The 24,136-nt window shown below is 53.0% G+C and overlaps 1 protein-coding gene across 18 annotated transcripts in view; it reads right to left on the bottom strand.

Annotated features, from left to right (window-relative positions):
• The window catches only part of SLC39A11 (solute carrier family 39 member 11), a 565,309-nt gene that overhangs the window by 210,836 nt on the left and 330,337 nt on the right, over positions 1-24,136 (bottom strand). For 14 of the 18 annotated variants that reach the window (XM_057318037.1, XM_057318040.1, XM_057318035.1 and 11 more), the window contains one exon: positions 14,654-14,723. In XM_057318037.1, the coding sequence (XP_057174020.1) occupies positions 14,654-14,723 (70 nt within the window). The other 4 variants (XM_048225896.2, XM_057318039.1, XM_057318038.1 and 1 more) reach the window with 4 other exon arrangements.

Genomic DNA, 24,136 nt, shown 5'->3' with positions numbered 1-24,136 from the left:
AAGAGGCGGGGGCAGCCCGGGTGTCCACGGGCTGATGAACGGATACACAAAGTGCGGTACGTACGGATGGGGGAATATTATGCAGCCTTGAAAAGGAAGGAAGTTCTGACCTGCTGCACCTGGGACACAGCCACTCATGTGAGGTACAGAGTGAGTAGTCAATTCACGGAGACAGCAGATTGGTGGGGGCCTGGGGCTGCGGGGAGGGGGGCTCGGGGGGCTCTTGTTTAATGGGGACTGAGTTTCCATTTTTAAGGTCAAAGAGTTCTGGGGAGGGATGGTGGTGACGGCTGTTCAACCAGGCGGCTGTACTAAATGCCACCGGACTGCACACTCGAAATGCGTATGACCGTAGGTTTTTACGCTATGTATATTTTAATGCAATTAACGAATTTTAAAACGAAACAAAACACCATGCCGGGCTGAGCGAGGACTCATGGAAGAATGATAAAGCTTTTTTTTTCCCTGTGTTTTTTTAAAAAATATTTTATTTATTTATTTATTTGAGAGAGAGCTCACGAGCATAAGCTGGGGCGGGGGAAGCAGCAGCAGGAGAGGCAGACTCCCCGCTGAGCAGGGAGCCCCACTGGGCAGGAAGGGGGGAGCTGGGGGGGGGGGGGGCCTTGATCCCAGGACCCTGAGATCATGACCTGAGCCGAAGGCAGACACTTAACCAACTGAGCCACCCAGGCGCCCCCTTTTTTCCCCCTGCTTTTTGAACAAGGGACCCTGCATTTTCATTTTGTATAAAGTCCTAAAGGTTATGTAATAATCTGCCCTCATGGAAAATAAAGCCGGTGTTTCCTTCCTTGTGACTCATCTGTAATGAAATGCTCACCTTAGGCCAGAGATGAGGGCTGGGGAAGCATATCCCCCTTCAGGAGAGACAGCTGAAATGGGGGACTCGGGGGGGGTGCTAAGCCCCTCTTCCCTTCCCTCTTTCCTTCTAGAGCCTCTCACGCTGGTGCACCCACAGCACAGGGGAGCGTGCTCAAAATGCCAACTGGGTACCCGACCCTGAGCCTGTGTTGTGGAACCATGTTCTTGGTTGTGTCTGGGGTGTGACGGTCACGCCTGGTCCTCAGCCAGGGTGCAAGAAGTGCTGCTGCTCTGGGATCTGGAGAAGAAAGACGGGACCAACCCTGACTTCTTCCACCTCCTCTGAATGCCGAGATGCTCGCTCTGCCTTGCTGTCTTGAAGAAACCATTCTTAGGAGAGCACCGGTGTCCTGGACCAGATGCGGACCCCTCCCTGAGGCCCCGGCAGAGCCCTTCCCTCTGCTATCTTCATTTTGTCTTCGGCTCGGGGGGTCTGGACGGGGGGCACCCTGGTGCTGGACACCCGAGTAGCACCTGGGATGTTACCTCTGCTGTGACCAGAGACGGTCAAGGGGGAAGCTGGCCAAGAGTGGCTGAGGCCCTGTGGCCAACAGGCAGAAGAGGAGCTTTTTCAGGCCTCAGGGCCCACAGCAGTCCCTGAGTGCCATGTGGGGACACGGGGCGTTTTGGCCTCTGGTCCCCAGCCGGCAGGTGTGGTCTGATGTTAGTGAATGGGGTGGCTTTGGGCAAGTCACTTTATTTCTGTTCTCCTCCTGCAATAAAAGGAGGCTCTCCCAGGTTGAATGCAAAGTTCTAAAACTCTTCACACACGTAACTAAGGCACCTGTAACGTGGCCTCCCTGGTTTCTCCAAACGCGTCTCCCTGAGCAGACTCAGGTCTTCGCTCTCCCACGCAGCCCCCTGAGCAGCCGGGCCCGGGGGGGCTCTGGCTTCCCCACCCTGCCGGCAGGCAGGCATGAGGTCACCCCAGCAGGGAGCGGGGTGCAGGCCCAGTGCAGGTGGTCTGGGTGGGGCTCCCAGCCATGGGTCTAGGCAGAATTAAAGCCCGGCGGCCTATCTGATGGAATTACACCATCAGGAAAGGAAACGTGTCTTTTAAGAACAAGCGACAGGACTGATGACTGAAGTCCCAAAGAATTCTGTGGTTGAACCTTTTTTTTTGTTGTTGTTTGTTTTCTGGCACAATCTGTCTCTGTTTCTGAGCCGAGCGCCGTGCTCCCTGTGACAAAGGCCTCTTTCTTATGACAGTTTAATAGCTCCAATACGGGGGACAGCCCTGACTGTCCCATGGGCCCGCGTCTGCAGACAGCTGCTGAGCAGAGAAGAAAGCCACCGCTTTTCTCCAGTTCGGTCCAAACTGAACTGAGAGAGACTTAAGGAATCCAATGAAATAGAACCATAACCTCCTCCCTAAATAAAAAAATGAAAGCTCTCAAGGGGTGAGGGGAACAATACGCATCCGGATAGAGAAGAACGTGGGTCAAAAGTGACGTTCCGGGCTCCGTGTCCTCCGTGGGTGGAGGCGAAGAAAGCCGAGTGGGGTCTGAGGATGGAGAAGACGCGGAGGGGGAGGGCGGAGACCCGGCGTGCGAGGTGCCTGTGGCCGACGGAGCCCAGTGCCACGAGTGGGGTGGCTTCGGACCACGGAGACGTATTCTCATGGCCCAGGAGGCTACACGTGCAGAGGCGAGGGGTCGGCAGGGCTCTGCTCCCTCCACGCCGCTAGGGAAGGACGCTTGGCTCCTCCAGCTCCTGGCGGCCGCTGCCATTCCTTAGCATTTCTTGGCTTGTGGCCACTTCACTCGTCACTCCAATGTCTGCCTCTGTCTTGATGGGCCCAGAGTCTTCCCTCTGTCTCTGTGTTGTCACGGGGCAGTCCCCTCTGCGTGTGCGCGCGCCTTTTCTCCTCATCTTGTAGAGACACTGGCCATACTGGATTTAGGACCCGCCCCACTCCAGCACGACCTGATCTTTACTAGTTATACCTGTAAAGACCCCATCGCCCAGTAAGATGGCATTCACAGGTGCGGGAGGGTTGGACTGCAACACACCTTTCTGGGGGGCACAATCCGACCACAACACCATCGCTCAAAACACCTGGGGCTTCCTTCCAAGCCGCCAAACACCTCCTCTTGTTCTGGAGGCCACAGGACAGGTAACTTGCCCTATCTTCCCAGTGACGCGGCCCAACCGTCCACGCTTTCCAGGAGGTGAGGGGGGTGGGTCACGACACAGGGGCACCCAGATGATCTCTGGTCCGTCCCTTTGGAGCCCTCCCCTCTCCCCAGTTCCTTCCCTCAGCATCTGGCTGCACGGAGACACCAGGCAAGGGGTAGGGTTCTTACCGCAGCGACAGACGTCCGGAGTGACGCTCAGCACGAACTCTGACAGAAACACCTGCTGCCCGTGGGACAGTCTAGAAAGTCTGCCCCTCACTGCGGACAGTTTACATACGCCTCTGACTCCCAACACACCCAGGGCGGCAGGATGTAGAGAGGCGAATGGTGAGGGAATCATACCTCCTACCGCCAACTCGAGAGCATCTGCACGGGGCATTAGATGTTTTGCGACTAAGCTGAAACTCTTTTCTGCACCACTCTGGGGGGTGGGTTTTGAAGGCTCTGTGGTCACGGGGGGTAGGTGACTTGGGTGGCAGAGGAGGGCAGTGGTTTAGGGCACGGACTCCAGAGCCAGGCTGCCGGGGTGCAGATCCGACCTCTGCCCTTTGCTTGCTGTCTGCTTCTGGGCGCTTTCTGCGTCTGTAAAATGGGGATGGCAATTTCACAGGGGCCTCCAGGACGGGCTGACAGGCAAGTCGAGGAGCAGAGGGTCTGCACGTGGAAAGCACTCTGTCAGTGTCAGCTTTCATGACCGTTCCACGGTTGCCAGAGGCGGGGGGTGGGGAGGTGGGTAATCATGGGCTTCTGCATCGGGCGGACCTCAGTTAAACCCTGAGTCTCCACTTGCCATAAGCATGACCTCACAGAAAGCTCCTAGGCTCCGCATCCTCGTCTCTGTACTGGGATGGCAGTGAGGACTACGACAGCTGACCCTAAGAGTGTCACAAAGGCAAACGAACTGAAATGAAGACCAACACCCCAACCAAGCCATGCTAGGGCTCCCTTAGCGTGTCTGCTCTGGGAAACGCTGTTGCTGTCCTCGCTGAGGGAGGCCGGACGGGGCAGTGATGGGCCCCTCCAACGCACCCACGCGAGTGACGCGCTCTGAACAGGGAGGGAGGCGGGCAGCAGCTTCTCCCTGTGGGCCACACAAGGGGCCATTTATGCTGTGGCCCCCTCCTCCTCCCCCACCACTGCCTCCAGCCACCCCCACCCAAGTCCCTGGCGACAGGATTGGACATCTTGGCACAGGGGACCGATCTCCACACAACGTGCACTCTGTTTCGCCTGCAGGGGCTTGGGGGAGGCACGGACCCTACAAAGCTCTTTGAGAACAGCAGTGTGGTTTCTTTGTGGCTTTCCCAGGCACTGGAGACAACACAGACTTTTCTCTCCTCCGTTCCCATCGCTGCCCTGTCCGTCCTCCTGCACAGCTTGGGACAAGCAACTCAAGGTCTGGAAGCGAGTCCAGGGAATTGTGGGGCAAGGGGGAAGCAACTCATGCCCTTGGCAGGGGCTGTCCATTATGAAACCATCTACAGAATTTCAGGCAGGCTGTCAAAGCCCCCTACCCCTCCACCGTCCCGGGTGCAGAGCCGACCATGCACAGCCTGGACCTGGGTCCCATGCACAGAACAGAAAAGGTGGCCCAGGCTCTGTTCCAGGCAAGGGTGCAGGATGGAGGAAAGCAGATGTCACACAATAAAGGCTGAGCAGCCCCAGAGCAAGGGACAGAGACTTGACAGCAAAATCAGCCTTGGAGGGCCAAGGGGAAATCAGGGAAAGGATGCTGGGCACAGGGCCCAAGACAGAGCCAGCAGAAGCAATGTCAGGACAAGCCATGCACACCAAGAGACCCCGTGTTCCTGGCCTGGGGCCTCCAGGCCTGTGTGGTCCCATGTAGACTGTGGAAGCCACTTCCAAACCAATTCTCCTTCTGGGGAGGCAGGCGGCTGGGAGCTCTTGTCCTGGAACCTGGGCTGGGACAGGAATGGGCTGGGCATCTATCTGGAGTGTCTGCAATGGGCAGGCCAAAGACACTGTTATCGTTACTACTCTTATGACTACTGATGATTATTAGTATCATGGTAATTTGCAGATTAGGAAACTGAGGCATAGAACAAAAATCAACCCGTTCAGGTTGGACAGCCACCAAGTAGCAGAGCCAGGATTCGAACTTGGGTGGTCTAGCTCCAAGATCCACGCTCTTAAATATTCCACGTGTTCTTTGGTGCGCTGGGCTGGGGAGGGGCGGGTGTTGCACCAGCTCCCCCTACCCCAAATGCCTTCTCACAGGTCTGTCTCAAGGTGCCCTGCACATGCATCAGTCGACAGGCGGCGCTCTATCTCCCTCCTGTGAGCGACACCTGCTATCTTCCCGGCCTTTGAAATCGGTGCACAAGTGTCTGGGATTGACTGTGTTGCTGTTCCTTGCCTTCTCTCAGATCACACCCCAAAACCCACATCAGGCAAAGCAAGCACTCCACTCCGTGTGTGTCTGTATCAAGATTTATACCCTGCAATTCAGACGTGAATTAAAAATTAATCTTTTTTCCTATGATATTATCCTGTCCTGAAGCCCCTGTTTCCACACAGTAGCAGAAACAGAATTAGTCAATTAAAAGGAATTTAGTGCCTTCCGGTAACAGGTTATTCTCCAAGAGAAGGTGTTCTTTTTCTGGCTAATGCCAGGAACTCAAGTGTCAAGATCCCTGGTATGACTTCCTTCTCTCACCCTGCCTCCTCTCCGGGATAGCTTCTGCACACAGGGGAAGACGATAGGGAAGGAGAATGCAAAGGAAAATATTTGCAAATATACCATCCCGATTTAGAGAAACTGATTTTCTTTCTTTTTTTTTTTTTTTTAAGATTTTATTTATTTATTTGACAGAGAGAGAGACAGCCAGCGAGAGAGGGAACACAAGCAGAGGGAGTGGGAGAGGAAGAAGCAGGCTCCCAGCAGAGGAGCCTGATGCGGGGCTTGATCCCAGAACGCCGGGATCACGCCCTGAGCTGAAGGCAGATGCTTAATGACTGAGCCACCCAGGCGCCCCTAGAGAAACTGATTTTCAACAGAGATTACAACACTGTAAGATTTTTAACAGAGCTTGATACACAGTAGAATAGAGTGGATGGCCAAGACGCCCTTGTATCGTCCAGTGGGGCTCAAACTCACGAATCTGTATGAAAGACATAATTACATTTCGAGTAGTATTGAACAAGGTTTTCATGTTATACGTTGCTCTGAATTTGAATGGGAAGAGAGAGAAAGATGAAGAAAAAGCAAATTCCTATCCGGAAGGCAGAAAGGACTTTGTTTCTTCCCAAGCAGATGAACTAATTTCTTTGGTGATAAATACATTTTGAACAGAGAGATCCCTCCTAAAAGAACTGACTGACAGCGAGAGTCTATGAGAACGACTTTCTTTCAATGCCTTTACTATGCAAAACACGGAAGGTGGCAGTTCAGTGTCTGTCCTCACATACACGGGGGACATTTTTATGTCCCACAAAGCCCAACAGTGCTGGGACCCTGGATACAACCCACCCCTCTTCATGAAACGCCCACGGAAACCGCGGTGTAGGCAGGAAGAGTCGAGGACATGGTCAGATTGCCAGGGGCTTGCTTGCCCGAGTCCCACCTGCTTGACACAAGGTACCACCGGAAGGACAGCATGCCGAAATGAGCACATTTCCTAGTAATCCTTGCAGGCATTTTTCTGTCTCTGTAGCACTGTGCGTGTGGAGGGATGGGCGTGTGGGTAGGCACACAGAACCCCTGGAGATTCACATCAGAGGATGTCCCCATCCTTCAAAGGAAACCATCTTTCAGAAGAGACATGGCTCCCCTCTCTCGTACCAGCAGGAAGGGATGAATGACTGTCACTAGCCTTCCCGGCAAGGTCACTCCAACAGAGCTGACGGTCACCTTAGACGTGATGTGTGCCAGGAGAGGTGAGCAGAGGTGTGAAGAGTCCTGACTTCCAGAACACCCCCAAATCAATCGGATTTTTCTTTGTATCCTTTCCGGTGACTCTTTGATTAAAATAACGTTATTTAACAGAGCTGTCCCGGGAAGTGTGGAAAGTCTGCCAGATACGTGGGTGAAGCCAGACAATCTCAGGGGACAGGTAAGTGATCAATAAACAGGCTTCCATCCATCTGTGCATCTCTCCATCCAGCCAATGCCGGGATGTGAGGGCAGCAGGCCCCACGAGGGCCATGTTTCGCTGATGAATGTCTGTGAAGGTCCGGATTCCCTGCCTCATCAGCCAGAGAGTTCCCAGATCTCCAGGTAACAATGACATCTGTTTGTCTGCACAGGCCTGGGGATTTGGGGGGCAAAGCGTCTGCGAGGAGGCCCCTGTCCCCCGAGGGGATAACTCGGTCAAAGAAAACTCTTGGCGGGACTAGGGGACAAAACACAGGAGCCGGAGGTGTCTTAATAAGACACTGTTACTTTTTTCATTGTTTTCTGTCTCTTGCTGCTCTTGCTGGAAGCATAAAAACCCACGGGAATGAAGAAGGGGCCGGGAAAGAGAGTGGCAGAGGACAGTAAGAACGGTGGGGTTTGGAGAGGGAGCCGAGACTATTCCTTTCTCGCCTTCGCTTCCCAGTCCCCAGCCCTTCGGGCTCCTGGCGGTCAAGCCTCCTGGAGCACCGCACCTGCAGACTGCTCTCCAGAGGTCGGGTCCAGAGCCCCCAGGCGTTCCAAGGATGGGAGGGGCACTTCCTGAGGTTCCATGGGGACAAGGGGAAAAAATGTCAAAAAAAAAAACCCCCCAAAAAACCAAAACATTGTGGCAATCGCTCAGGAATAGCTCTGTGGAGTGAAGGGCTCTGCAGTCGTCCACCAGAACTGCTCAGTCCACGTCTGGCGCGGTCCAAGTGTGTGGCAGGCTTTTAGGCTCATCCTCGTTACGTTCACGACGAATATAATAACTTTTATAACACTGTTTTTTTTTAAAAAGTCATTAGAAAAATAAAGGCGTTACCCCCTAAAACGTCCTAGAGAAAACGCTAACAGATTTTGGGGTGTTCTGCAGTTAGACCCGTTTGCACCACTGTTTTCCTACAGGTGCTGAAGTCAGGTGCAGAGGGGCTTCCTGCTCTTTCCCTGTCGTTCCACATTTCCCCTCCTCTCTGGGGGCGGGGCGGGGGGCACTCAAAAGCTTTGTTGTTAGGCGGACGATGGAAAATAAGCTGGCAGGGCAAGAGCCGTCGGTGCTGACATGAGTGAACTCTCAGCTGGAATATAAAGACGCTATGAAAATTCACACAGGACTTTTATAAACTTGTATATATACAGTACATGGTCTTCAGCTTTTGTAGGTACGGCTTCCGCGGAAGACGCCCACTGCTTTGGACATCAGCGTGTCTCCCCGGCCTTCTGCCCCCTCCTTCCGTCAGTTTGTGCATCGCCTGGCGACGATGACGTCAAACCACCGCATGGTGGCGCTATGCGCCCTCCGCCTGCCTAACTTGCACATTCCCGGTCTTCAGCGTTGGGGTTAAGTGATCAGTGGGGCAGAGGGCTGGAAAGAAAAATCTCAGAGACAGCGCTGCCAACAGATAACTCTAGAATGCCAGGCAAGGTAGCTTGATGGGTTCAAGAGATGAGCTTGTTGGCAGAAAATAGCATTGAGAGCACAATCTGCTGTTGCAAATACAGAACAGCACAAGAATTCACTCCCAGTTCTGTTGGAGTGAGTGAAGGGGGGATGGCGGGGTGTGTGGCGCGGGGAGGGGGAGAGGGTGTGATTGTGTCACTCTAGGGTGGTTGGGTCAAGGTGTGAAAGTATCTCCTCTCCCAGGCACCTTCCTGTCCCCATGCTGGGGTTCCGCTTCTCAGGCCGAAGACCACCCCCCAGAGAGACTGGACTGGGCTCTGGCCTCCCCTTGGCGGGGAGGGGATGGTGAGGCCCAATTCCATGGGTGGGTGGGGAGGTCAAGACCAGCAGCCTGAGGAACGCAGAGTCTCCTCAGAACTTTCTGGAAGTCAGGGAGCTGGTCCTGCCACAGGGAGGTCTAGGGGCCTCGTAAGGGCGGCTGGACCCGTGGAGGTGGTTACGGCAGATGTGAGCAAACTATGACGAAGTTTACGCTTGAGCTCTCCAAGACCCCTCCCCACCGCAACAGTGACCTCTGTTCTTGACCTTCTCTACACTGACTTTGCAAGAGTGTTTTTGAAGCAGGGGGGCTAGCTGGACAGACAGAAGCACTAAGTAATAGGTGACTTCCACATACAGACATGCTCATCGACTGGTGACCGTTGACTAATGACCAGAAAAATGTGTCTCCTGCCATTTCTGTTTCTAAACAGATGGCTGCTTAGTTGACCAATGACTGCTTGTCTTAAGTGATCATCAATATACCAACATATGTATTGGTTTTTAAGGCGGGGAAAGCATATATCTGACTTATGACTTACTCCTTGATCTGGGAGGCAAACATATACTTAAAATTTTATTTTGATGTCCCCGCCGCGCCCCGCAACTTAACGACTTTATCTCAGGTCGGAACGCAGGCTCATCGAGCGGCCATCCGTTCCCGAGCACCTGGGTGTGGGTTAGCATTAGCTGGTTGGGGTCCTCGTCCATGCGCACCTTGGGGATGTGGCTTGTGGCTCAGCCGTGGCACACCGCGAGTCTGCAGCCAGCCGGCCTCCTCGGCTCTGCACAGCCTGTTGCACCTGCCAGTTGGGGTGTGTTCGAGGATGACATATGCCTCCCAACATGTGTGCTGAGGCAGAGCCTAACTGGGAAGTGCTGTGTGGAGCGAAATGCTCACGTGTACGGAACCTCGCTCTCCCTGCTGGTTGGAATTACACCTGCCACGGAGTCAAGTGAGAGCGGAGGGCATGTTTCCTCTCTGGGGAACACGTTCTTTGGCGGTAATGCCACTTCAGAAAGGAAGACTGTTCAAGCAGCAAACTCCCCAAGGACATAGGGTCTCAGGAATTTCTTTGTGGTGAAACCAGAAGACATTGCTATGGGGCCAGATCAGAAAGAAGAAAGCCGTGTTTCCCTTGAACCACGGCTGCCCTTTGAGGCCTGATATTCTTTGTAATTCAGGGGGACACTGACTTTGGGATGAAGAGCGCCAGGCAAGCTTGCAGCGAGGAAGGAAGGTGCATGGAGCTTGGGGAGGGCCTTGGGGAGGGCGCCATAAAGGTGAAGTGACCGTGTCAGAACACTAGGTGGCAGCAGGCATACACAAATCATACACCCGCATCCCTCCGAGTCCTGGTCAGAATTGAAGCCGGTGCCTTCCTGGGAGTATTTACTTTGTACCTTTCTCTTCTCTCCTGGTGGCTGCGATGCCACGTAGGTGAGAAGCGAACCTCCTGCTTCCAGATGCATTATACACAGGGCACAAGAAAGAGGTCGTACAAAAGTTAGTGCGTGTCAGGGTGTCTGATGGCAGACCTGGACTAAAATTATGGTCTTCCACTGAATTATGGGTCTGCAGACTGTCTGCAAAGGGCCAGATCATAAATATTCTCAGACTTCAGCCTCGAGATTCTATGGCAATTACCCAACTCAACCATCGCAGCACAGAAGGAGCGACAGATGATATGTAAAACAAACGGGTGTTGGCTGTGTTCTAAGAAAATGCCATTTCCAGAACCGGGTGTTGGGTCAGGCCTGGGCCCACGGGCTACAGTTTGCTGACCCCCTGCACAAAATGAACAGCCGCAAGCTTGACCCACACATACCCCAGGCACATGCCAGGTAACTTCTGTTCCCAAGTCCATGCAAAGGCGTACTGTCTCCCTCTGGGCCCTTCCACTGAGCCACGGGATTACCTGTGTCTCCCTGTTGCCCGAACCTGAATTCTCCCTTCTTCCTTCCATACGACAACCAACTCAGCCAACAGGTACCGTCCGGCGGTTCTGCCTTGAAGACCTCTTCCTCCCACTGGTCTCTCTCCATTCCCGCACGGTCACTGCATCCCTCGTCCTCCTGGGAGCTATGAAGGCGTACCACCGCGGGTGGTCAATACCTATCTGTTCGAGGGCTGAATTCTTCACACTGGTCCACCTCCCTCTTGCTCCCAAATTATTCCACCAGAGCCAGATCACTGTTCAGATCACCTCCTGGATTTTGTCACATCCCTGCATCAGAACCCACCCTAACTGCCAACCTCTTGCTCAATGATGGGCTTCCTCAGCCGTCAGGTTTCCCTTCTAGAAAGCACCATGTGAACTCCACCCTTCACTGGCCCTAGAAACGCCTTGGGACCAACCTGGTTCACATGTTCACAGCGTTCCCTGCCTCTGTTGTCTCCACCTTTTCAGGCTGCCCGCCCCCACCCTCCTGATGCAGAACCCCACGTTCTATGAAGCGCCCCCGACCTGAGGGAAGAGACACACACGTTAGGTTTGCACCCCTCCCTTGGAGCTCACACTCCGCTGATCGTACAGCGCTTCCAGGTTTTACTGCCCACTAACCAACATTTCGGCCATCTTTTCAGTGATTTTCAGTTATGTCACACTAAGGTCACAGACTGTGGTCTGAACGGTGTTGATTTGGGGGCCCTCTGACCTTCTTTGCAGCACAGCGCTCTCCTCAATTTTGGGAAACACACGCATGTGTGCTGAAACAGAAGGGAGCTCTTCTAATCGCTAGGTTGGGGCCCAACATCCATCCGAGAGGTACATGGTGCTAACTTCTCTTTTCTCAGTGCTGCAGAGGGGAATCAGAACCCCTCCCCACGACGGCGCTTTTGTCTTTTTTCTTCCCCCTCACAATTCTGACCATTGCTCTTAACCAGTCTGAGAATTAACGTTGCTAGGTGCTCCCAGATGCAGGGGGATTATAGCTTCTCTTCTTGGGAAGTACTGACCTTTATTCTTTATGTGGCTTTCTGCCTCAAAGTCTGTTTTGTCTGATTCTAAAACTGCCAGACCTGCTTTCTTTTGGTCAGCGTGCACCCTGTATCTCTTCTCATGCCTTTCTTTTCAAGCTTCCCGTGTCGTGCGTTAGGCGAGCTGCTTCTGTATCACGCGAAGCTGGAATCTTATCAAGCAAAACCTGTCTCTTTTACCAGACGCGTTTAATCATCTGATGACTTCACTTCTGCAGCCCACCCTCCGGCATTATTTGCCTGTCGCTTTCTTTCTCCTTCTCCCTCACTCCCCTTCGACCGCCTGCCAGTCCCCATCCTCTCATGGAAACTCATCTGTACGGTGAGCGAAGGGCCGAGAAAGCTCACAAGCCTGGCCTGGAGGTTGTTGTGCGTTGCCTCCCACTCAAGAGTAAGATCACAGGCATTTGGAAAGGAGGAACCCAAATCACGAACGAGATATGGATTTCTGGGTGGGGAAAATGGGCTGAAGGGTGGGGTCTGCTTGAGGGAAAGCCCTCCCTCCCTGCGTCCACTGCTGCATAACGTGGTGATGGCGCTCTGCCCCCCAGGCCGTGGCTGGGGGTGGGTGCAGTGTGCGGGCGTGAGGAACCCCTCCCCCCGGCAGCTCATTCAGCAGGGGGTTTTGTGAGGCTGATAATCTTGAGGCCTGCAGCCCCAGCTCATTCCCACTTGGAGGGTCCTGTGGAGGGTTTATAGAAATCTAAGAGAGCCTTTGGTCAAAGGGAAGGGAGGAGGAGCTGTATTGGGAAGGTTTTTGCTCTACTTTCTTCAGAAATATTTATCAAGATTAGCAGAAAGTACAGGTGAAGAGGGCCATCTGAGTTGACATCTTGATGTCCCAGGACTGAATGCCTGGCCTGTTAGCACAGGGCTGGGGGGCAGGGCTGTCACCTGCAGGCCACAGACTTACTGTAAGATGTGTGGTGCCTGTGCCCTGGGAGGAACTGGCCTGTGGACGCTTCCAGGGCCAGCCCCTTGGGGCTGCTCTGCCCCCCTGGCTCCCGCCGACTCTGAAGTTCTCGTGGTCTAAGCAAGGCCAAGATCAACATGCCTATGCAGGGGACACAGAGCCACCGTCCCCTACCCTCCCCCCCCACGCCATGCTAGAAGAGCAGTCTGCAGGGCATTATGACTCACCATTAGCCCTTGATTTTGGTGACATTTCTCACATTATACAGTCCCCCCCCCCCCCATCTACCTCTCATTTGGTTTTCACAATAGACATCATGTTAACAGATGACGCTGGTGACTTGCGAGCCTGACAGGCGGGAATGAGAAGCTGAGAACGGGGAAAATTTCGACTTGGAACATGCCAGCCCACACGCACGTCTGGGGCTTCAAGGAGCACACATGTCCCCTAACACGCAGCAGCAGAATTGAAAGACAGGCAAAGACTACACCTAACACACGGGGCCCCGCGTCGGCCGAGGGAATAGCTACATGGAGTTGATGGGGCATAAAGAGGCCTCATGCAGTTTCGGCCTCCGGGGAAGGGGGGGGGGCGGGGGTAGGGCTCTGGGAGAAGCGAGTTCCTGACAAGCATGGGGGATAGACACAAGGTTGATCACCGAAGGAGGCAGTGCCATGGCCTCAGGGAGAAAAAAAGGTCGATTTTGCATCAATCAGAAGGCAGTGAAATGAGCTAGATGCGGGGGTCAGAAACCAGCAGCCCCGGGCCATCTCTGTAACGTGAGTTCCATTTCTAAAATAATTGTGTCTTTCAATAGTGCATGTGCTGCCTAGTTGAGATTCACCTCCGTCCTCACCATTCCCAGCTATCTCCACCCAATGACGCTGTCCACCCGTTTTCTTGCCCCTTAGTCTCCTAAATGCACCTGACTTTGCCAGCCTTGGATTGGAAGGCTCCTCCCTGCTCCCCTCCAGCCCGGAGGCTGTAGTATTCATGGTTTTGCAGGCACGGGGAACCGTGTACAGCCCATCTCCATGATGGCTAAAGGATAAGCCCCTTTGTGGTCCCAAGGCTGTAGCCTCATCTAGGCCCTGAGTAATGCCAGGGAGGTAGAAGGGAAGAATAATTTATAAGACGTGGTGATTGTCTATGGAAATGAGGACTCAAGGATAGCAGTGAGTTTGGTTTGGTCAGCCAGGGGCAATGCGGTGCTGGGGAAGCCTGTTTTGCATGAGGGCAGATGGAAGCAATCAGCTGAGTGTGGGGACCCTGAGAAACATCTAAGCAGAGATGTCTGCAAGGTAGCTGGGCCCGGAGGGCTGAATTCCAGAGAACAATCGAGGCTGAAGACCAATGTTGGCATCACCAGCAAACGGAAAATAAAGTCTCAGGAATGAAGAAGGTTCCCCAGGGGCACTGCACTAAGTGGGGAGAAAGGGTGCCCCAGTGATGGTTCCTGGGCAACAATGACATTTAAGAAGGGGCCACAGGATGAGAAGCCTGCAGGAGAACTGGCCGAGGAACAGGACATGAAAGGGGGAAACCAGGGGAGTGCAATGTCTGGAAAGAGAAGGGGGGGCTTCGAAAGGAGGGAGCCATTGAGAGCATCGGAGCTGGCTTTGTGGTTTTTGTTGTTGTTGTTGTTGTTTTTGGTCCTTAGTCTTTATACATTTAAAGGATTTGGGGGATGCAGGTGATTATATCCATGTTGTGCTTTCTAAGTGGTTACCATTAGACAGCTCGTCGGACAAATGGCATAAACCTCCTTCTTTGATGGAGGTCCTCTCTCAGGTAAGCTTCGCCTGCCCTCGCCCCCACTTCCACCATGGGCTGGGGGTGCCCATCCAGGTGACAAGCATTTCCAGAGCACCACGGGGTGCCGTGCCCCGCTCTAGCAGCAGGTGTAGCTTACCTGGCACTCTCGAAGGTGGCGGACGCCGTCTTTTCTACAGCCCCAAATCCAACGCCGACAGCAAGACCCTCTGAAACAGACATAAAAAACCATGAGGGGCAAGGAGTAACTTTCAAATAAGGTTCATCATCATCACTGTGTCAGGTGAGACTGCATGAGGCTGCCAGGAACAGAAAACCCACATAACAAGAGTTTAAGTGGGGGTTGGCCAACAATGGTCTGGGGGCCAAATCCAGCCCACTGCCTATTTTTGTAGGGCCAGCAAGCTAGGAACGATTTTTACATTTTTAAATAATTGAAAAAAAATCAGAGAAAGAATAATATTTCATGACACATGAAAATTATATAATTTTAGTGTTCACAATAAAGTTTCACTGGCACACCGCCATGCTTATCGGTTGACAAGCTGTCAATGGCTGGTTTTGCACAACATCAGCAGAGATGAGTAGTTGTGACAGAAACCGTATGGCCCAAAGACCTAAAATATTTACTGTCTGGCCCTTTACAGAAAGAGCTTGATGACGGACTTCTGAGCTAAACACGCAGGGTTTTATTAGCTCAAGTGACAAGATATCCAAGACTGATGCAGTAGCCCAATGATGTCTTCGCAGATGCCTGAGGAGCCATCTTGAAATGGTAGACTGTTTCAATCTGCTCTGAGATGGTGTGGCTATAGTCTAGCTTAAGCTTGGGGATGGACAGGATAATTCCCTAGGTCCTTTCCACAGGGACTAGTGAGCCCGCCAAGCTTACTGACACCCTGACTTTGATCACATGTGGTGGAAAATGCTAGTCTACACGTATCCGATGGAGAGGGAAAGATTATGGGGAAAATGGAACTGTCCCAGGGGCGTGGGACAGTTAACAGACCCAAAACGTTAAAATACTTTCTGATATCTATGGGACAGTCTGAAGAACCCTCTGAATCCAGAGTTCAGGAAAGAGGACTACCAATATTGGACAGAATCAAGACCAAGGGCTTGTGGGGCCAGGAGGAACTTTGTGTTGTAAAGAGGGAAGAGGGAAAAATCTACTGAGTGAGAAGGGCTGTCTTCTTTTGGGATTCACTGTCTCTTTGAAAAGCCTCTTTTTGCCCTTTGTGTCCTGTTTAGTTGGGGTGGGCCAAGGATGCTGGGCTTGCAGTGATGACTCTAGAAGGCATCTGGAGACAAAAGGACAGCTCAGACTTGTCCTGAGTTAAGGCCTAAGAGCTCACGTATAATCCAGTCTCTCACCAAGAGACCACAATGGGTCTGGGAGCCCAAAGACCCTGCTAAGGCACAAAGGGCTCTTTGTTTGCCTCACCTTACCCTATTGTGCTCCAGTCTCCTGTGGGGACCTTAGCACGTGGCTATCGCCACTGGAGGCTGCTGGTTTGGGATTCTGATGCTCCGTCAAATACCTTCCCATATTTCGCATAATGACCAATGACGGGATACAGAATCCTAGGACTTTGGAGGTGGAAGAAACCCCACAGATCATGTGGCATGACTCTTGGGCCACTGTCAAACTCAGAATTTAGGGGTTTGGGAGGGTCTCTTTCCCAAACCAGACAGCATCCTCCCAGCATGCATGGCGCGCACCGTAGCCGACTGCTGAGAAGCCCCTGATTACAGCGCCTCCCACAAGCTCTGGGCTGAAGTGGCCGGCCAAGTCAACCCTGCCAGAGGAACCAGACGTTTCCAAATGGAGCTTTTAAAAATGGATTTATGGGGCGCCTGGGTGGCACAGCGGTTAAGCGTCTGCCTTCGGCTCAGGGCGTGATCCCGGCGTTATGGGATCGAGCCCCACATCAGGCTCCTCTGCTGGGAGCCTGCTTCTTCCTCTCCCACTCCCCCTGCTTGTGTTTCCCCTCTCACTGGCTGTCTCTATCTCGGTCGAATAAATAAATAAAATCTTTTAAAAAAATAAATAAAAATAAAAATGGATTTATTTTTGTTTAATTTTTAAGGCTCCTGATGTAAATTCTTCACAAAGGCTGAGGCTTCATTCAGTAAGTCTTTCCTCTGAGATGACTCCGATGCTAAATTAGGCCTTGTACTCAAGGTCTGAGTGTCTTTGCGGTCTTTCTTTTGAGAAACAGGGGGCCAGTGGCCACGTGTGGGCCAGACACTGGGCTGGAAGCATGAAGTAAAGGTGGGAATCGTCACCTCTGCTCCCACATTGGAAAGGAAAGGTGAGGGGGAGCTGGTCTGAGGTCCAGGTTCTTCGTTCTCCCCGGCCGTGCGTTCCTTTCTGTCTCCCTCAGGAATGTCCTCTGAGGGTGGACAGGAGGCCACAACTCCAGGGAGGGCTTCAGATGCATGTTCACCATTCCCAGATTTGCCTGAGGCCTCTGACAAGATTCCAAAAGAAGGAGTGTCCTAGGTGAGGTCTGGATATTGGCGAGAGCTGGATTTCAGGGTGGGTTGTGAGGGGTACGTCTGGGGGTTCCAGGCATCCTTTCCAGCAGGATGGAGGAAGCCTCTTCTATGCATCTTCTGAATCTCAGCAAGTTGAGGGACATCTGAGATGCCTCCATCTGGCCGGTTCTCCTCCCATCAGAGAGTCCAGTGTTTACAAACCGCCTATTCTCAACTTTGTTTTGTGCCAACACAGCCGAGACCTCAACCCACTCTCAGAGGTAACCGTGGGTCTCCAAGGCAAAGTGCTTCACCAGGGAGCTGTCAAAAGCCAGGGAGAGACTAGGGGGTGTTTTATGATACCAGAGGGCATATCTCTTCCTTTGAAAAAAAATTTCCTTTTCTAAACTATAAACAACAGTTGGTCTGCTCTTTTGTTAAAGATTTTGCTCTAATTAGTCATTTTAATGTAAATGATAGTGCAGCCCAGAGCCACAGGACCTATATTAATTAGCAAACTAAGGCCTTCTTGTTATTTGGCCAAAGTCCCAACATTCTGACTTACATAAATGCCCTCAGTAGCTCTGGGAGGTTGGGCAGGGCAGTACCCAGTTAAGGGAGGAGAAAAAGCATCTGCTCAAAGGGACACAAGCCGCGAGAAGCAGAGCCAGGCCTTGAATCTCAGTAAGCCACTCTCCCCTGCCACCCCCCCCTCCATTTGCTGACCTGCGCTCGTGGCTTTCTCCCAGGGGCGGGTGGCAAGAGCTGGCCTCGGAATCCGTACCTCAAAGAGGTTTGGAGCCAAGTGAATGCATCGTCCCTCTGCCCCCACCCTGTACCTGGGCCAACGGTGAGGGAACCTTCCATGATGAATTGTAAAATGAGCCTGTCCCTCCTCTCGGCTCTGCCCTAGGGGAGGCGACATAGCCCCCCAGCCCCCAAAGCACAGGCTGCCATGGGAGGGGGCCAAAGCAGTTTTCCCCTCCAGGGGAAGGAGAGGCAATGGGGAAGGGGACGCAGTGACTACCTTGTCTGGAGGTAGAATAATACCCGGGAGAGAAACTAATGAGAGACCAAGACAAATTACCCACGTGGAAAGAACATAAATAAGAGAATTAAGGCGGCTACTTCAGATCAACAGATGGTAGAAAGAACCCGCTGGGTGGAAAAGGAGCGGAGGAAAAAATTGCCGACTGGAGCTCACACCCCAGGTGTTCCACCAAAGTGCAAATTAGGAAGGTAATTAAGACAAGAAACCAAAGTGACTGGAATATTATCAGTAAGCCATTGCCTCTTTTCACAGCTACTGCTATTAACTTGGGTGCAAAGACAGAGAAGATAAACGCCAGGCTCGTAGATGGGCGTCTGGTGGAGGCAGGGTGAGGCGGAGTCCCGAGGACCCGCCGCAGAACAGGCTCTTAAGCCCAGCCCGCCCCCTCCACTCTTCTGCGGGGACAGGGCGGCGGGGGTGTCTGCTTCTGTGGCTCCCCACCCCCCTGAATCTCCATCTCTCCTTGTCACCCACTGGGGAAGAGAACAACGAGACGATGGCTCAAGTCCTCGTATATTGTTCAAGGTTCTTAGAATCATGAAAGGATAATGAGGCTTTGCGGACAGGATGTTGTGCTCAGAGCGGCGTTCTCACTATTGACATCGTGTTGTTGTTGTAAGAGGCTGGCCTGCGCATTGCCAGACGCTGAGCGCCATCCCTGGCCTCTCCCCACTGGATGCTGGCAAGGCCTCCTCCCCGTGAGCTGTGCTAATCAAAAATGTCTCCAGGCTCTGCCCTACATCCCCCGGGGAACAATCATACCCATTTGAGAACCACCGGCCTCCCATCAAGAGGTACTTCTCATCAGTTTCAAACTATTCCAGAACACTCCAAGTGTTTAAGTAGGTGGTAGGAAAGTGAACAGTTAAAAACGAGTGTCTTGGTCCGTTTGGGCTGCCATCCCAAAAATACCATAAACGGGGTGGCGGATAGGTCACGTGGATCTATTTCTCATGGTTCTGGAGGCTGGGAAGCACGAGACCAGGATGCTGGCAGACGGGCCCTCTGGTGAGAGCGTGCTTCCTGGTTCACAGACGTGTCCTCACACGGTCAAAGGGACAGGGACCTGTCTTCAGCCTCTGCAGTAAGACACTCATCCCTGAGCTCCACCCTCGTGACCTAAGCACCTCCTGATACTATCGCATTGGGGTTTAGGAATTCCATGTATGAATTTTGGGGGGATACAAACATTCAGACCACAGCAGCCAATATTTCCATTTTCCATCGAGGGCTAGCCATTTCTTTGCTTTTAAGGTCACGGCGGAGACGGGGGGGGGGGGGGGAAGATCCCCGGTCTTCTGCAGGAGACCTTGCCAGCCTCCAAAAAGTGACATCTGTGACATTTCAGCGCTGCCTGACATTCAGGGCTGTCAGGTCTCGTGGGGGATGCGAGGGAACGCCAGGACAGGGTACAGAGAAATGCGGTGTCTGGTTCCGCAGAGCTGCCGTGGGGACACCCTTCCTCTCCCTGCCTGGTTGTACCACGTTCTGCACGTGGGCACGGCTGTCACGGGGTCTCAGCGAGAGAGACGCTCCTGAAACACAACCCAGGTGTCCGGGGAGCTCAGGCCAGGGCTGAAGACAGTGGGGGGCTCATTTCCCTGCCCTGGGCTCTGCGACTGTCCCACCGCAGCTCCTAATCACGTGCCTCTTGGGTGGCTTTCGTGCTGGGGGCTGCTACCGGGCTCACCGTGAACTGAAACCTCAGTGTGTTCACTGATGCGCTGCCGGGAAGCCACAGTTTTCCATCTGGCCTCCGTGCGGGGGCCACGGGGTCTCCCGGGTACGCGCCACTCAGCACTCCAGCTGGGTCGCTGGTAGAAGCGCTCATGCCATCATTTCTAGATGGCACAGCTGTCTAGAGAAGGTAGCACAATGGCCAGCAGGAAATGAGGGGTGCGGTGATGACTTTTTCTCCTTGACTTACAAAGTATGAAAAGTAAGACAGGGGCTCACATCCTGTGAGGGCTTAATATTAAACACGGCTGCAGGGGAGCCCGGTTGGCTCAGTCAGTGGAACGTGCTGACTCCTGCTCTCAGGGTTGTGAGTTCGAGCCCCGTGTTGGTATAGAGATTACTTAAAAATAATATCTTAAAAAACCAACCAACAGACAAACAACATAGCTGCCACCAACACCACCACCACCAATCCCAAAGGTGGAGCAATGATGTGAAATAGGATGACTTACTTGTTCTCACCTTCGCCGAGGACAGAACAAGAGGAAGATGCCTCTCAAATTGCAGCTGGAGGGATGCGGGCAAGGGGGAGAAACTACCTTGAGGGAGGAAGGTTTTGAAACGTCTACCTCACTGAAGGGACGTTGAGAACATCCCTCCCCAGGAGAAGAGGGGTGTTTGCAGCTGCTGAGCTGCTCCCCAGGCTGGGATGACTGCAGATGCTGAGAGCAGGCCGGGCTGAAAGGAATGGGGGAGGTTGGTCTCATCAAGATGACCCTTCTGGCCAGATGAGGCTTCAATATTAAATATGGGCTCAGTCCTAGGAGCAAGGCTGAGCAGCCACTTGGCACGTTCATGAGCTACTTACTGAAAGATAGACGGGCACCTGGGTGGCTCAGTCGGTTAAGCGTCCGACTCTTGGTTTCAGCTCAGGTTGTGATCTCAGGGTCCTGGGATCGAGCCCCGTGTCAGGGTCTGCGCTCAGTGGGGAGTCAGCTTGACGGTTCTCTCTCTCCCTCTGCCCCTCTCCCTGCTTACGTGTGCTCTCTCTCTCTCAAAAATAAATAAATCTTTAAACAAATATAGAGATATAACCATCTGGAGCATCTGTGGCTGGAGGGGACCATGTGGGCAATGGGGGCCGGGAGAAGGGGGCGTGCCCACCCCCGGTGGCATCAGGAGTCTCCAGGGGTGCTGGGCGACCTCAGTTCTGATTCCTCCCCACTCTTGCCCATTTGGGCACTGTCGCTGGGCTGGGAGAGGGGCAGTGTCCATCATACTACAGGGGGGGTTTCCTGGCCGTAAGGGCCTGCTTTTGGCTGTCAGGAGGGCTGACCCATCTGGCGTAGACACACCTGCTATCTTTATTTCTACACTGAACCCTCAGCTTGGCTGAGCCTTCTGGGGAGACTGGCCCACAATATGTGGATTCCCCCAGTTGGCCCGTCTTTGGCCACAGCCAGATTTCCAGCAGGAAGGAAAACCAGGAAGGTGGGATCTCTCGTCATAGTACACGTTTATGAAACACAACGTTGGTACAACTAGCTAGGTATTGCCACGGAATCCCTGTGGAGTCTGGCAATCCCCTATGAAGGATAAAAATGATCTACTTAGTGTCATTTTTTCTGAAGAAGTAGTTCGATACACTTTCTAACATGGAGTACTAACCCTGCTATCTGTATTGGGTAAAGTCAAGTGCTGGGAAAGACGAGAAACACAGATGTACCAGAAGAGCTACATTTAACTCACATTCCTATCAATGTCAACAGTCATGTCTTAAGAGTTTATTAAGAGATCTTGATAATTGAAGATACTCCAACATGGATCACCCTCTAATTAAAATAAGCACTCTGTAATTAATGCTTGCAAGTGTGTTCTTTTGGCATAATCTACTGTCTCCAGTGAAGGATCCAAAGAAATTGCTGTCCTGTGACCCCTGCCACCTCCCACCCCAGCAGACAGCAGAGAAAGAGGCGTCTCCTCATCGGTAGGAATGAGGACAGACAACACAGCCACATCTTTAAACAGCAAGTGAAGGCATCTTGTTTAATACCCACATCCAAGAATCAATTTCAATTTGCTTCAGTTTTCAGCAACTAGACAAAGATCAGATCCTTGTGCTCCCGTGGAGAAAAAGGGAGGGAATGCCTTTGCTGCTGGTACAGATAATACTGAGCTATTCCACCCACAAGCCCTGCTTCATGCCCAGACTGAGGCTTCTAGCCGGCTTCCTTTACCGTGCACTCCTGCGGCCACATCAGACATTGCCCTCCAGCCAGAGGATTAACTTGCAGGCCCAGGGCCATGCCAGGTGTGGTAGAGGGGTCAGACCAGGTGCGGTAAGGGGTCAGATCAGGTGCGGTAGGGGGTCAGACCAGGTGCGGTAGGGGGTCAGATCAGGTGCAGTCGAGGGGCCAGAGAGTACTGTGGTCTCTGCTTTCAGCCTCTGCCCAACCACCTGGTCCCTGAGCTTCCTCTCCCCACTTCCAAAGGTCCTGGCATGCAGGGAAGCACCTGGTTGCTCCGATCTGACAAATTCACACTATTTAAGTGCATAAAGTTCTGTTCTGTAATTTACCCATGAATCCTTTTGGGGGTTTGGGAAGCCCTGAAAACCTGAGAAGCCCTATAGCCACAAAGACGTGGCACGATGGATACTAGGCAGTCAAGAGCGTGGCTGGCGTTGAACGGTTTTCCAGCATTTCCTGGATAAGCACATCCCGCACAAGCATATCCTCCGATGAGCAGGCTTATCTGAAGCTGGGGCTGCAGTTCTGCTAAGTGCTGCCTGACAACCCCAGTCACTGAGGAGGCCCCCAGCACCACGCTGCACTCCCTCCCCCCAACTCCCAGTTTGGGAAAACTACCCACAGGTGGGACAGAGTCACAGGAGAGAGAGGGGAAAGCATGGCCAAAGCCACCGCAGGGCACCGGCCTTGTCTCAAAAGTCCACAAACCCCTGGAAGGAAGTCATAGCAGGAACTCAGCCCGAGAACCCGCCTCCCCAGAAGTGTCTGCAGTAGACAGCACGCACACATATACACACAGCTAACAGCCCAGCGTCTCGCGGCTTCTCCCCAAAAAAGATAGGGGATTCCTGGGGTCAGGCAAAACCAAGGGAGCAGGGAGCCGGCTGTTTCCCCGCAGCACGCTGCGGTCACCCCTCCTGACTCCCTGGGATTTACCTGCCCCGAGGATCTCGCCACCCTAGGGAGGCAGGCAGTAGCTGACCCCTGCTAGCTCTCCCCGGGTTCTGCAGGAAGAGTCTCTGCAGCCTCGGTCCCCGCAGGGCGGAGCTGCCTTGCTAAAGGGACGGGCAGCCTGGGGCCGCCTGCCTCGGAAGCACAGTTATGCACTGGTGCACCTGCGTGCGCTCTGTCCTGCAGGCCGTGCACATGGGGTATGGCGAGCTCTCGGACGCGCTTGAATGCGGGACCCTTGGAGGTGCATGGGGGGCTGACTCCTGGTTTCGTAACTCACATGGACTGGAGGGCCTAAAGAAATTGGGAGGGAAGAACTTTTTTAACCCCCTCGAAGGACTTATGAACGAAATGAGACCCTGGCAGCTCTTTCAGGAAGATGAATAACTAAAGCAGAGGTTCGTTTATCACTCCCCACACCTGACTCCCAGCACAGTATTTCTAAAAGCCAGGCAAGCAGTGATTTTCGGACCACACTGCTGTGCTTTGCTCTGCCGATGGCAGGGCGTGTAATACAATGCCGGTATGAAGGCAGGGGCGGTATTTTTCTTAAAGGGAGCAGAAGCATTTCACAAGAATGTTAACAGAGGAGGAAAATAACTGCCTGCCTTCTCCACCCCAGTTCTGCCATTGCCATGTGCCCAGGGGTGGCTTGCGGGCTCCTCAGGGTGGGCCCCAGGCGGTCACGGCCATTACGTGTGAACCCATCCTCCTGGCCAGGGCTGACCGGGCACTTGGTCAACGGGGCCCAGTCAGGGCTGGGATTTTTCTGCAGAGCAAGGGAAAAAGAGGGCCAGGCAGACGCAGGACGGAAAGGTCAGGAGCTGTCATCATCCTTACTTTGTGTCTCGTAGAAGAAGCTGGTGTACAGAAGGAGCCGGCGTAGCCCGCATGTGAAGAGAGGCAGTGACAGGTAAAGCAAACTGGACTCTGGAAGTGTCTGTGTCTATTTTTCATTTATCCCTGAGGCCTGGAGCCTGGCTGCACCTCTGTCCTTTCTGGGGGTATGTAAGATACATCAACATCCTTTCAATACCCCACTATATTCCCAAAACTGTCTGAGCTCTCGCGCTGCAACTTGCAACCAAAAGACTCAATAATTTAGCCAAAGCCTGCCCTAGGTACTCTATGTTGATTATCTAAATTGGTCTAATTTAACCCTAATTCAATTGCAAAATTGATATTGTCATTGTATCTTTCAGAGAGGTAAACC

Source organism: Ursus arctos, unplaced genomic scaffold (assembly GCF_023065955.2).
Source record: "Ursus arctos isolate Adak ecotype North America unplaced genomic scaffold, UrsArc2.0 scaffold_24, whole genome shotgun sequence".
Lineage (NCBI taxonomy): Eukaryota > Metazoa > Chordata > Mammalia > Carnivora > Ursidae > Ursus > Ursus arctos.
This window is presented reverse-complemented; position numbering and strand designations above follow the sequence as displayed.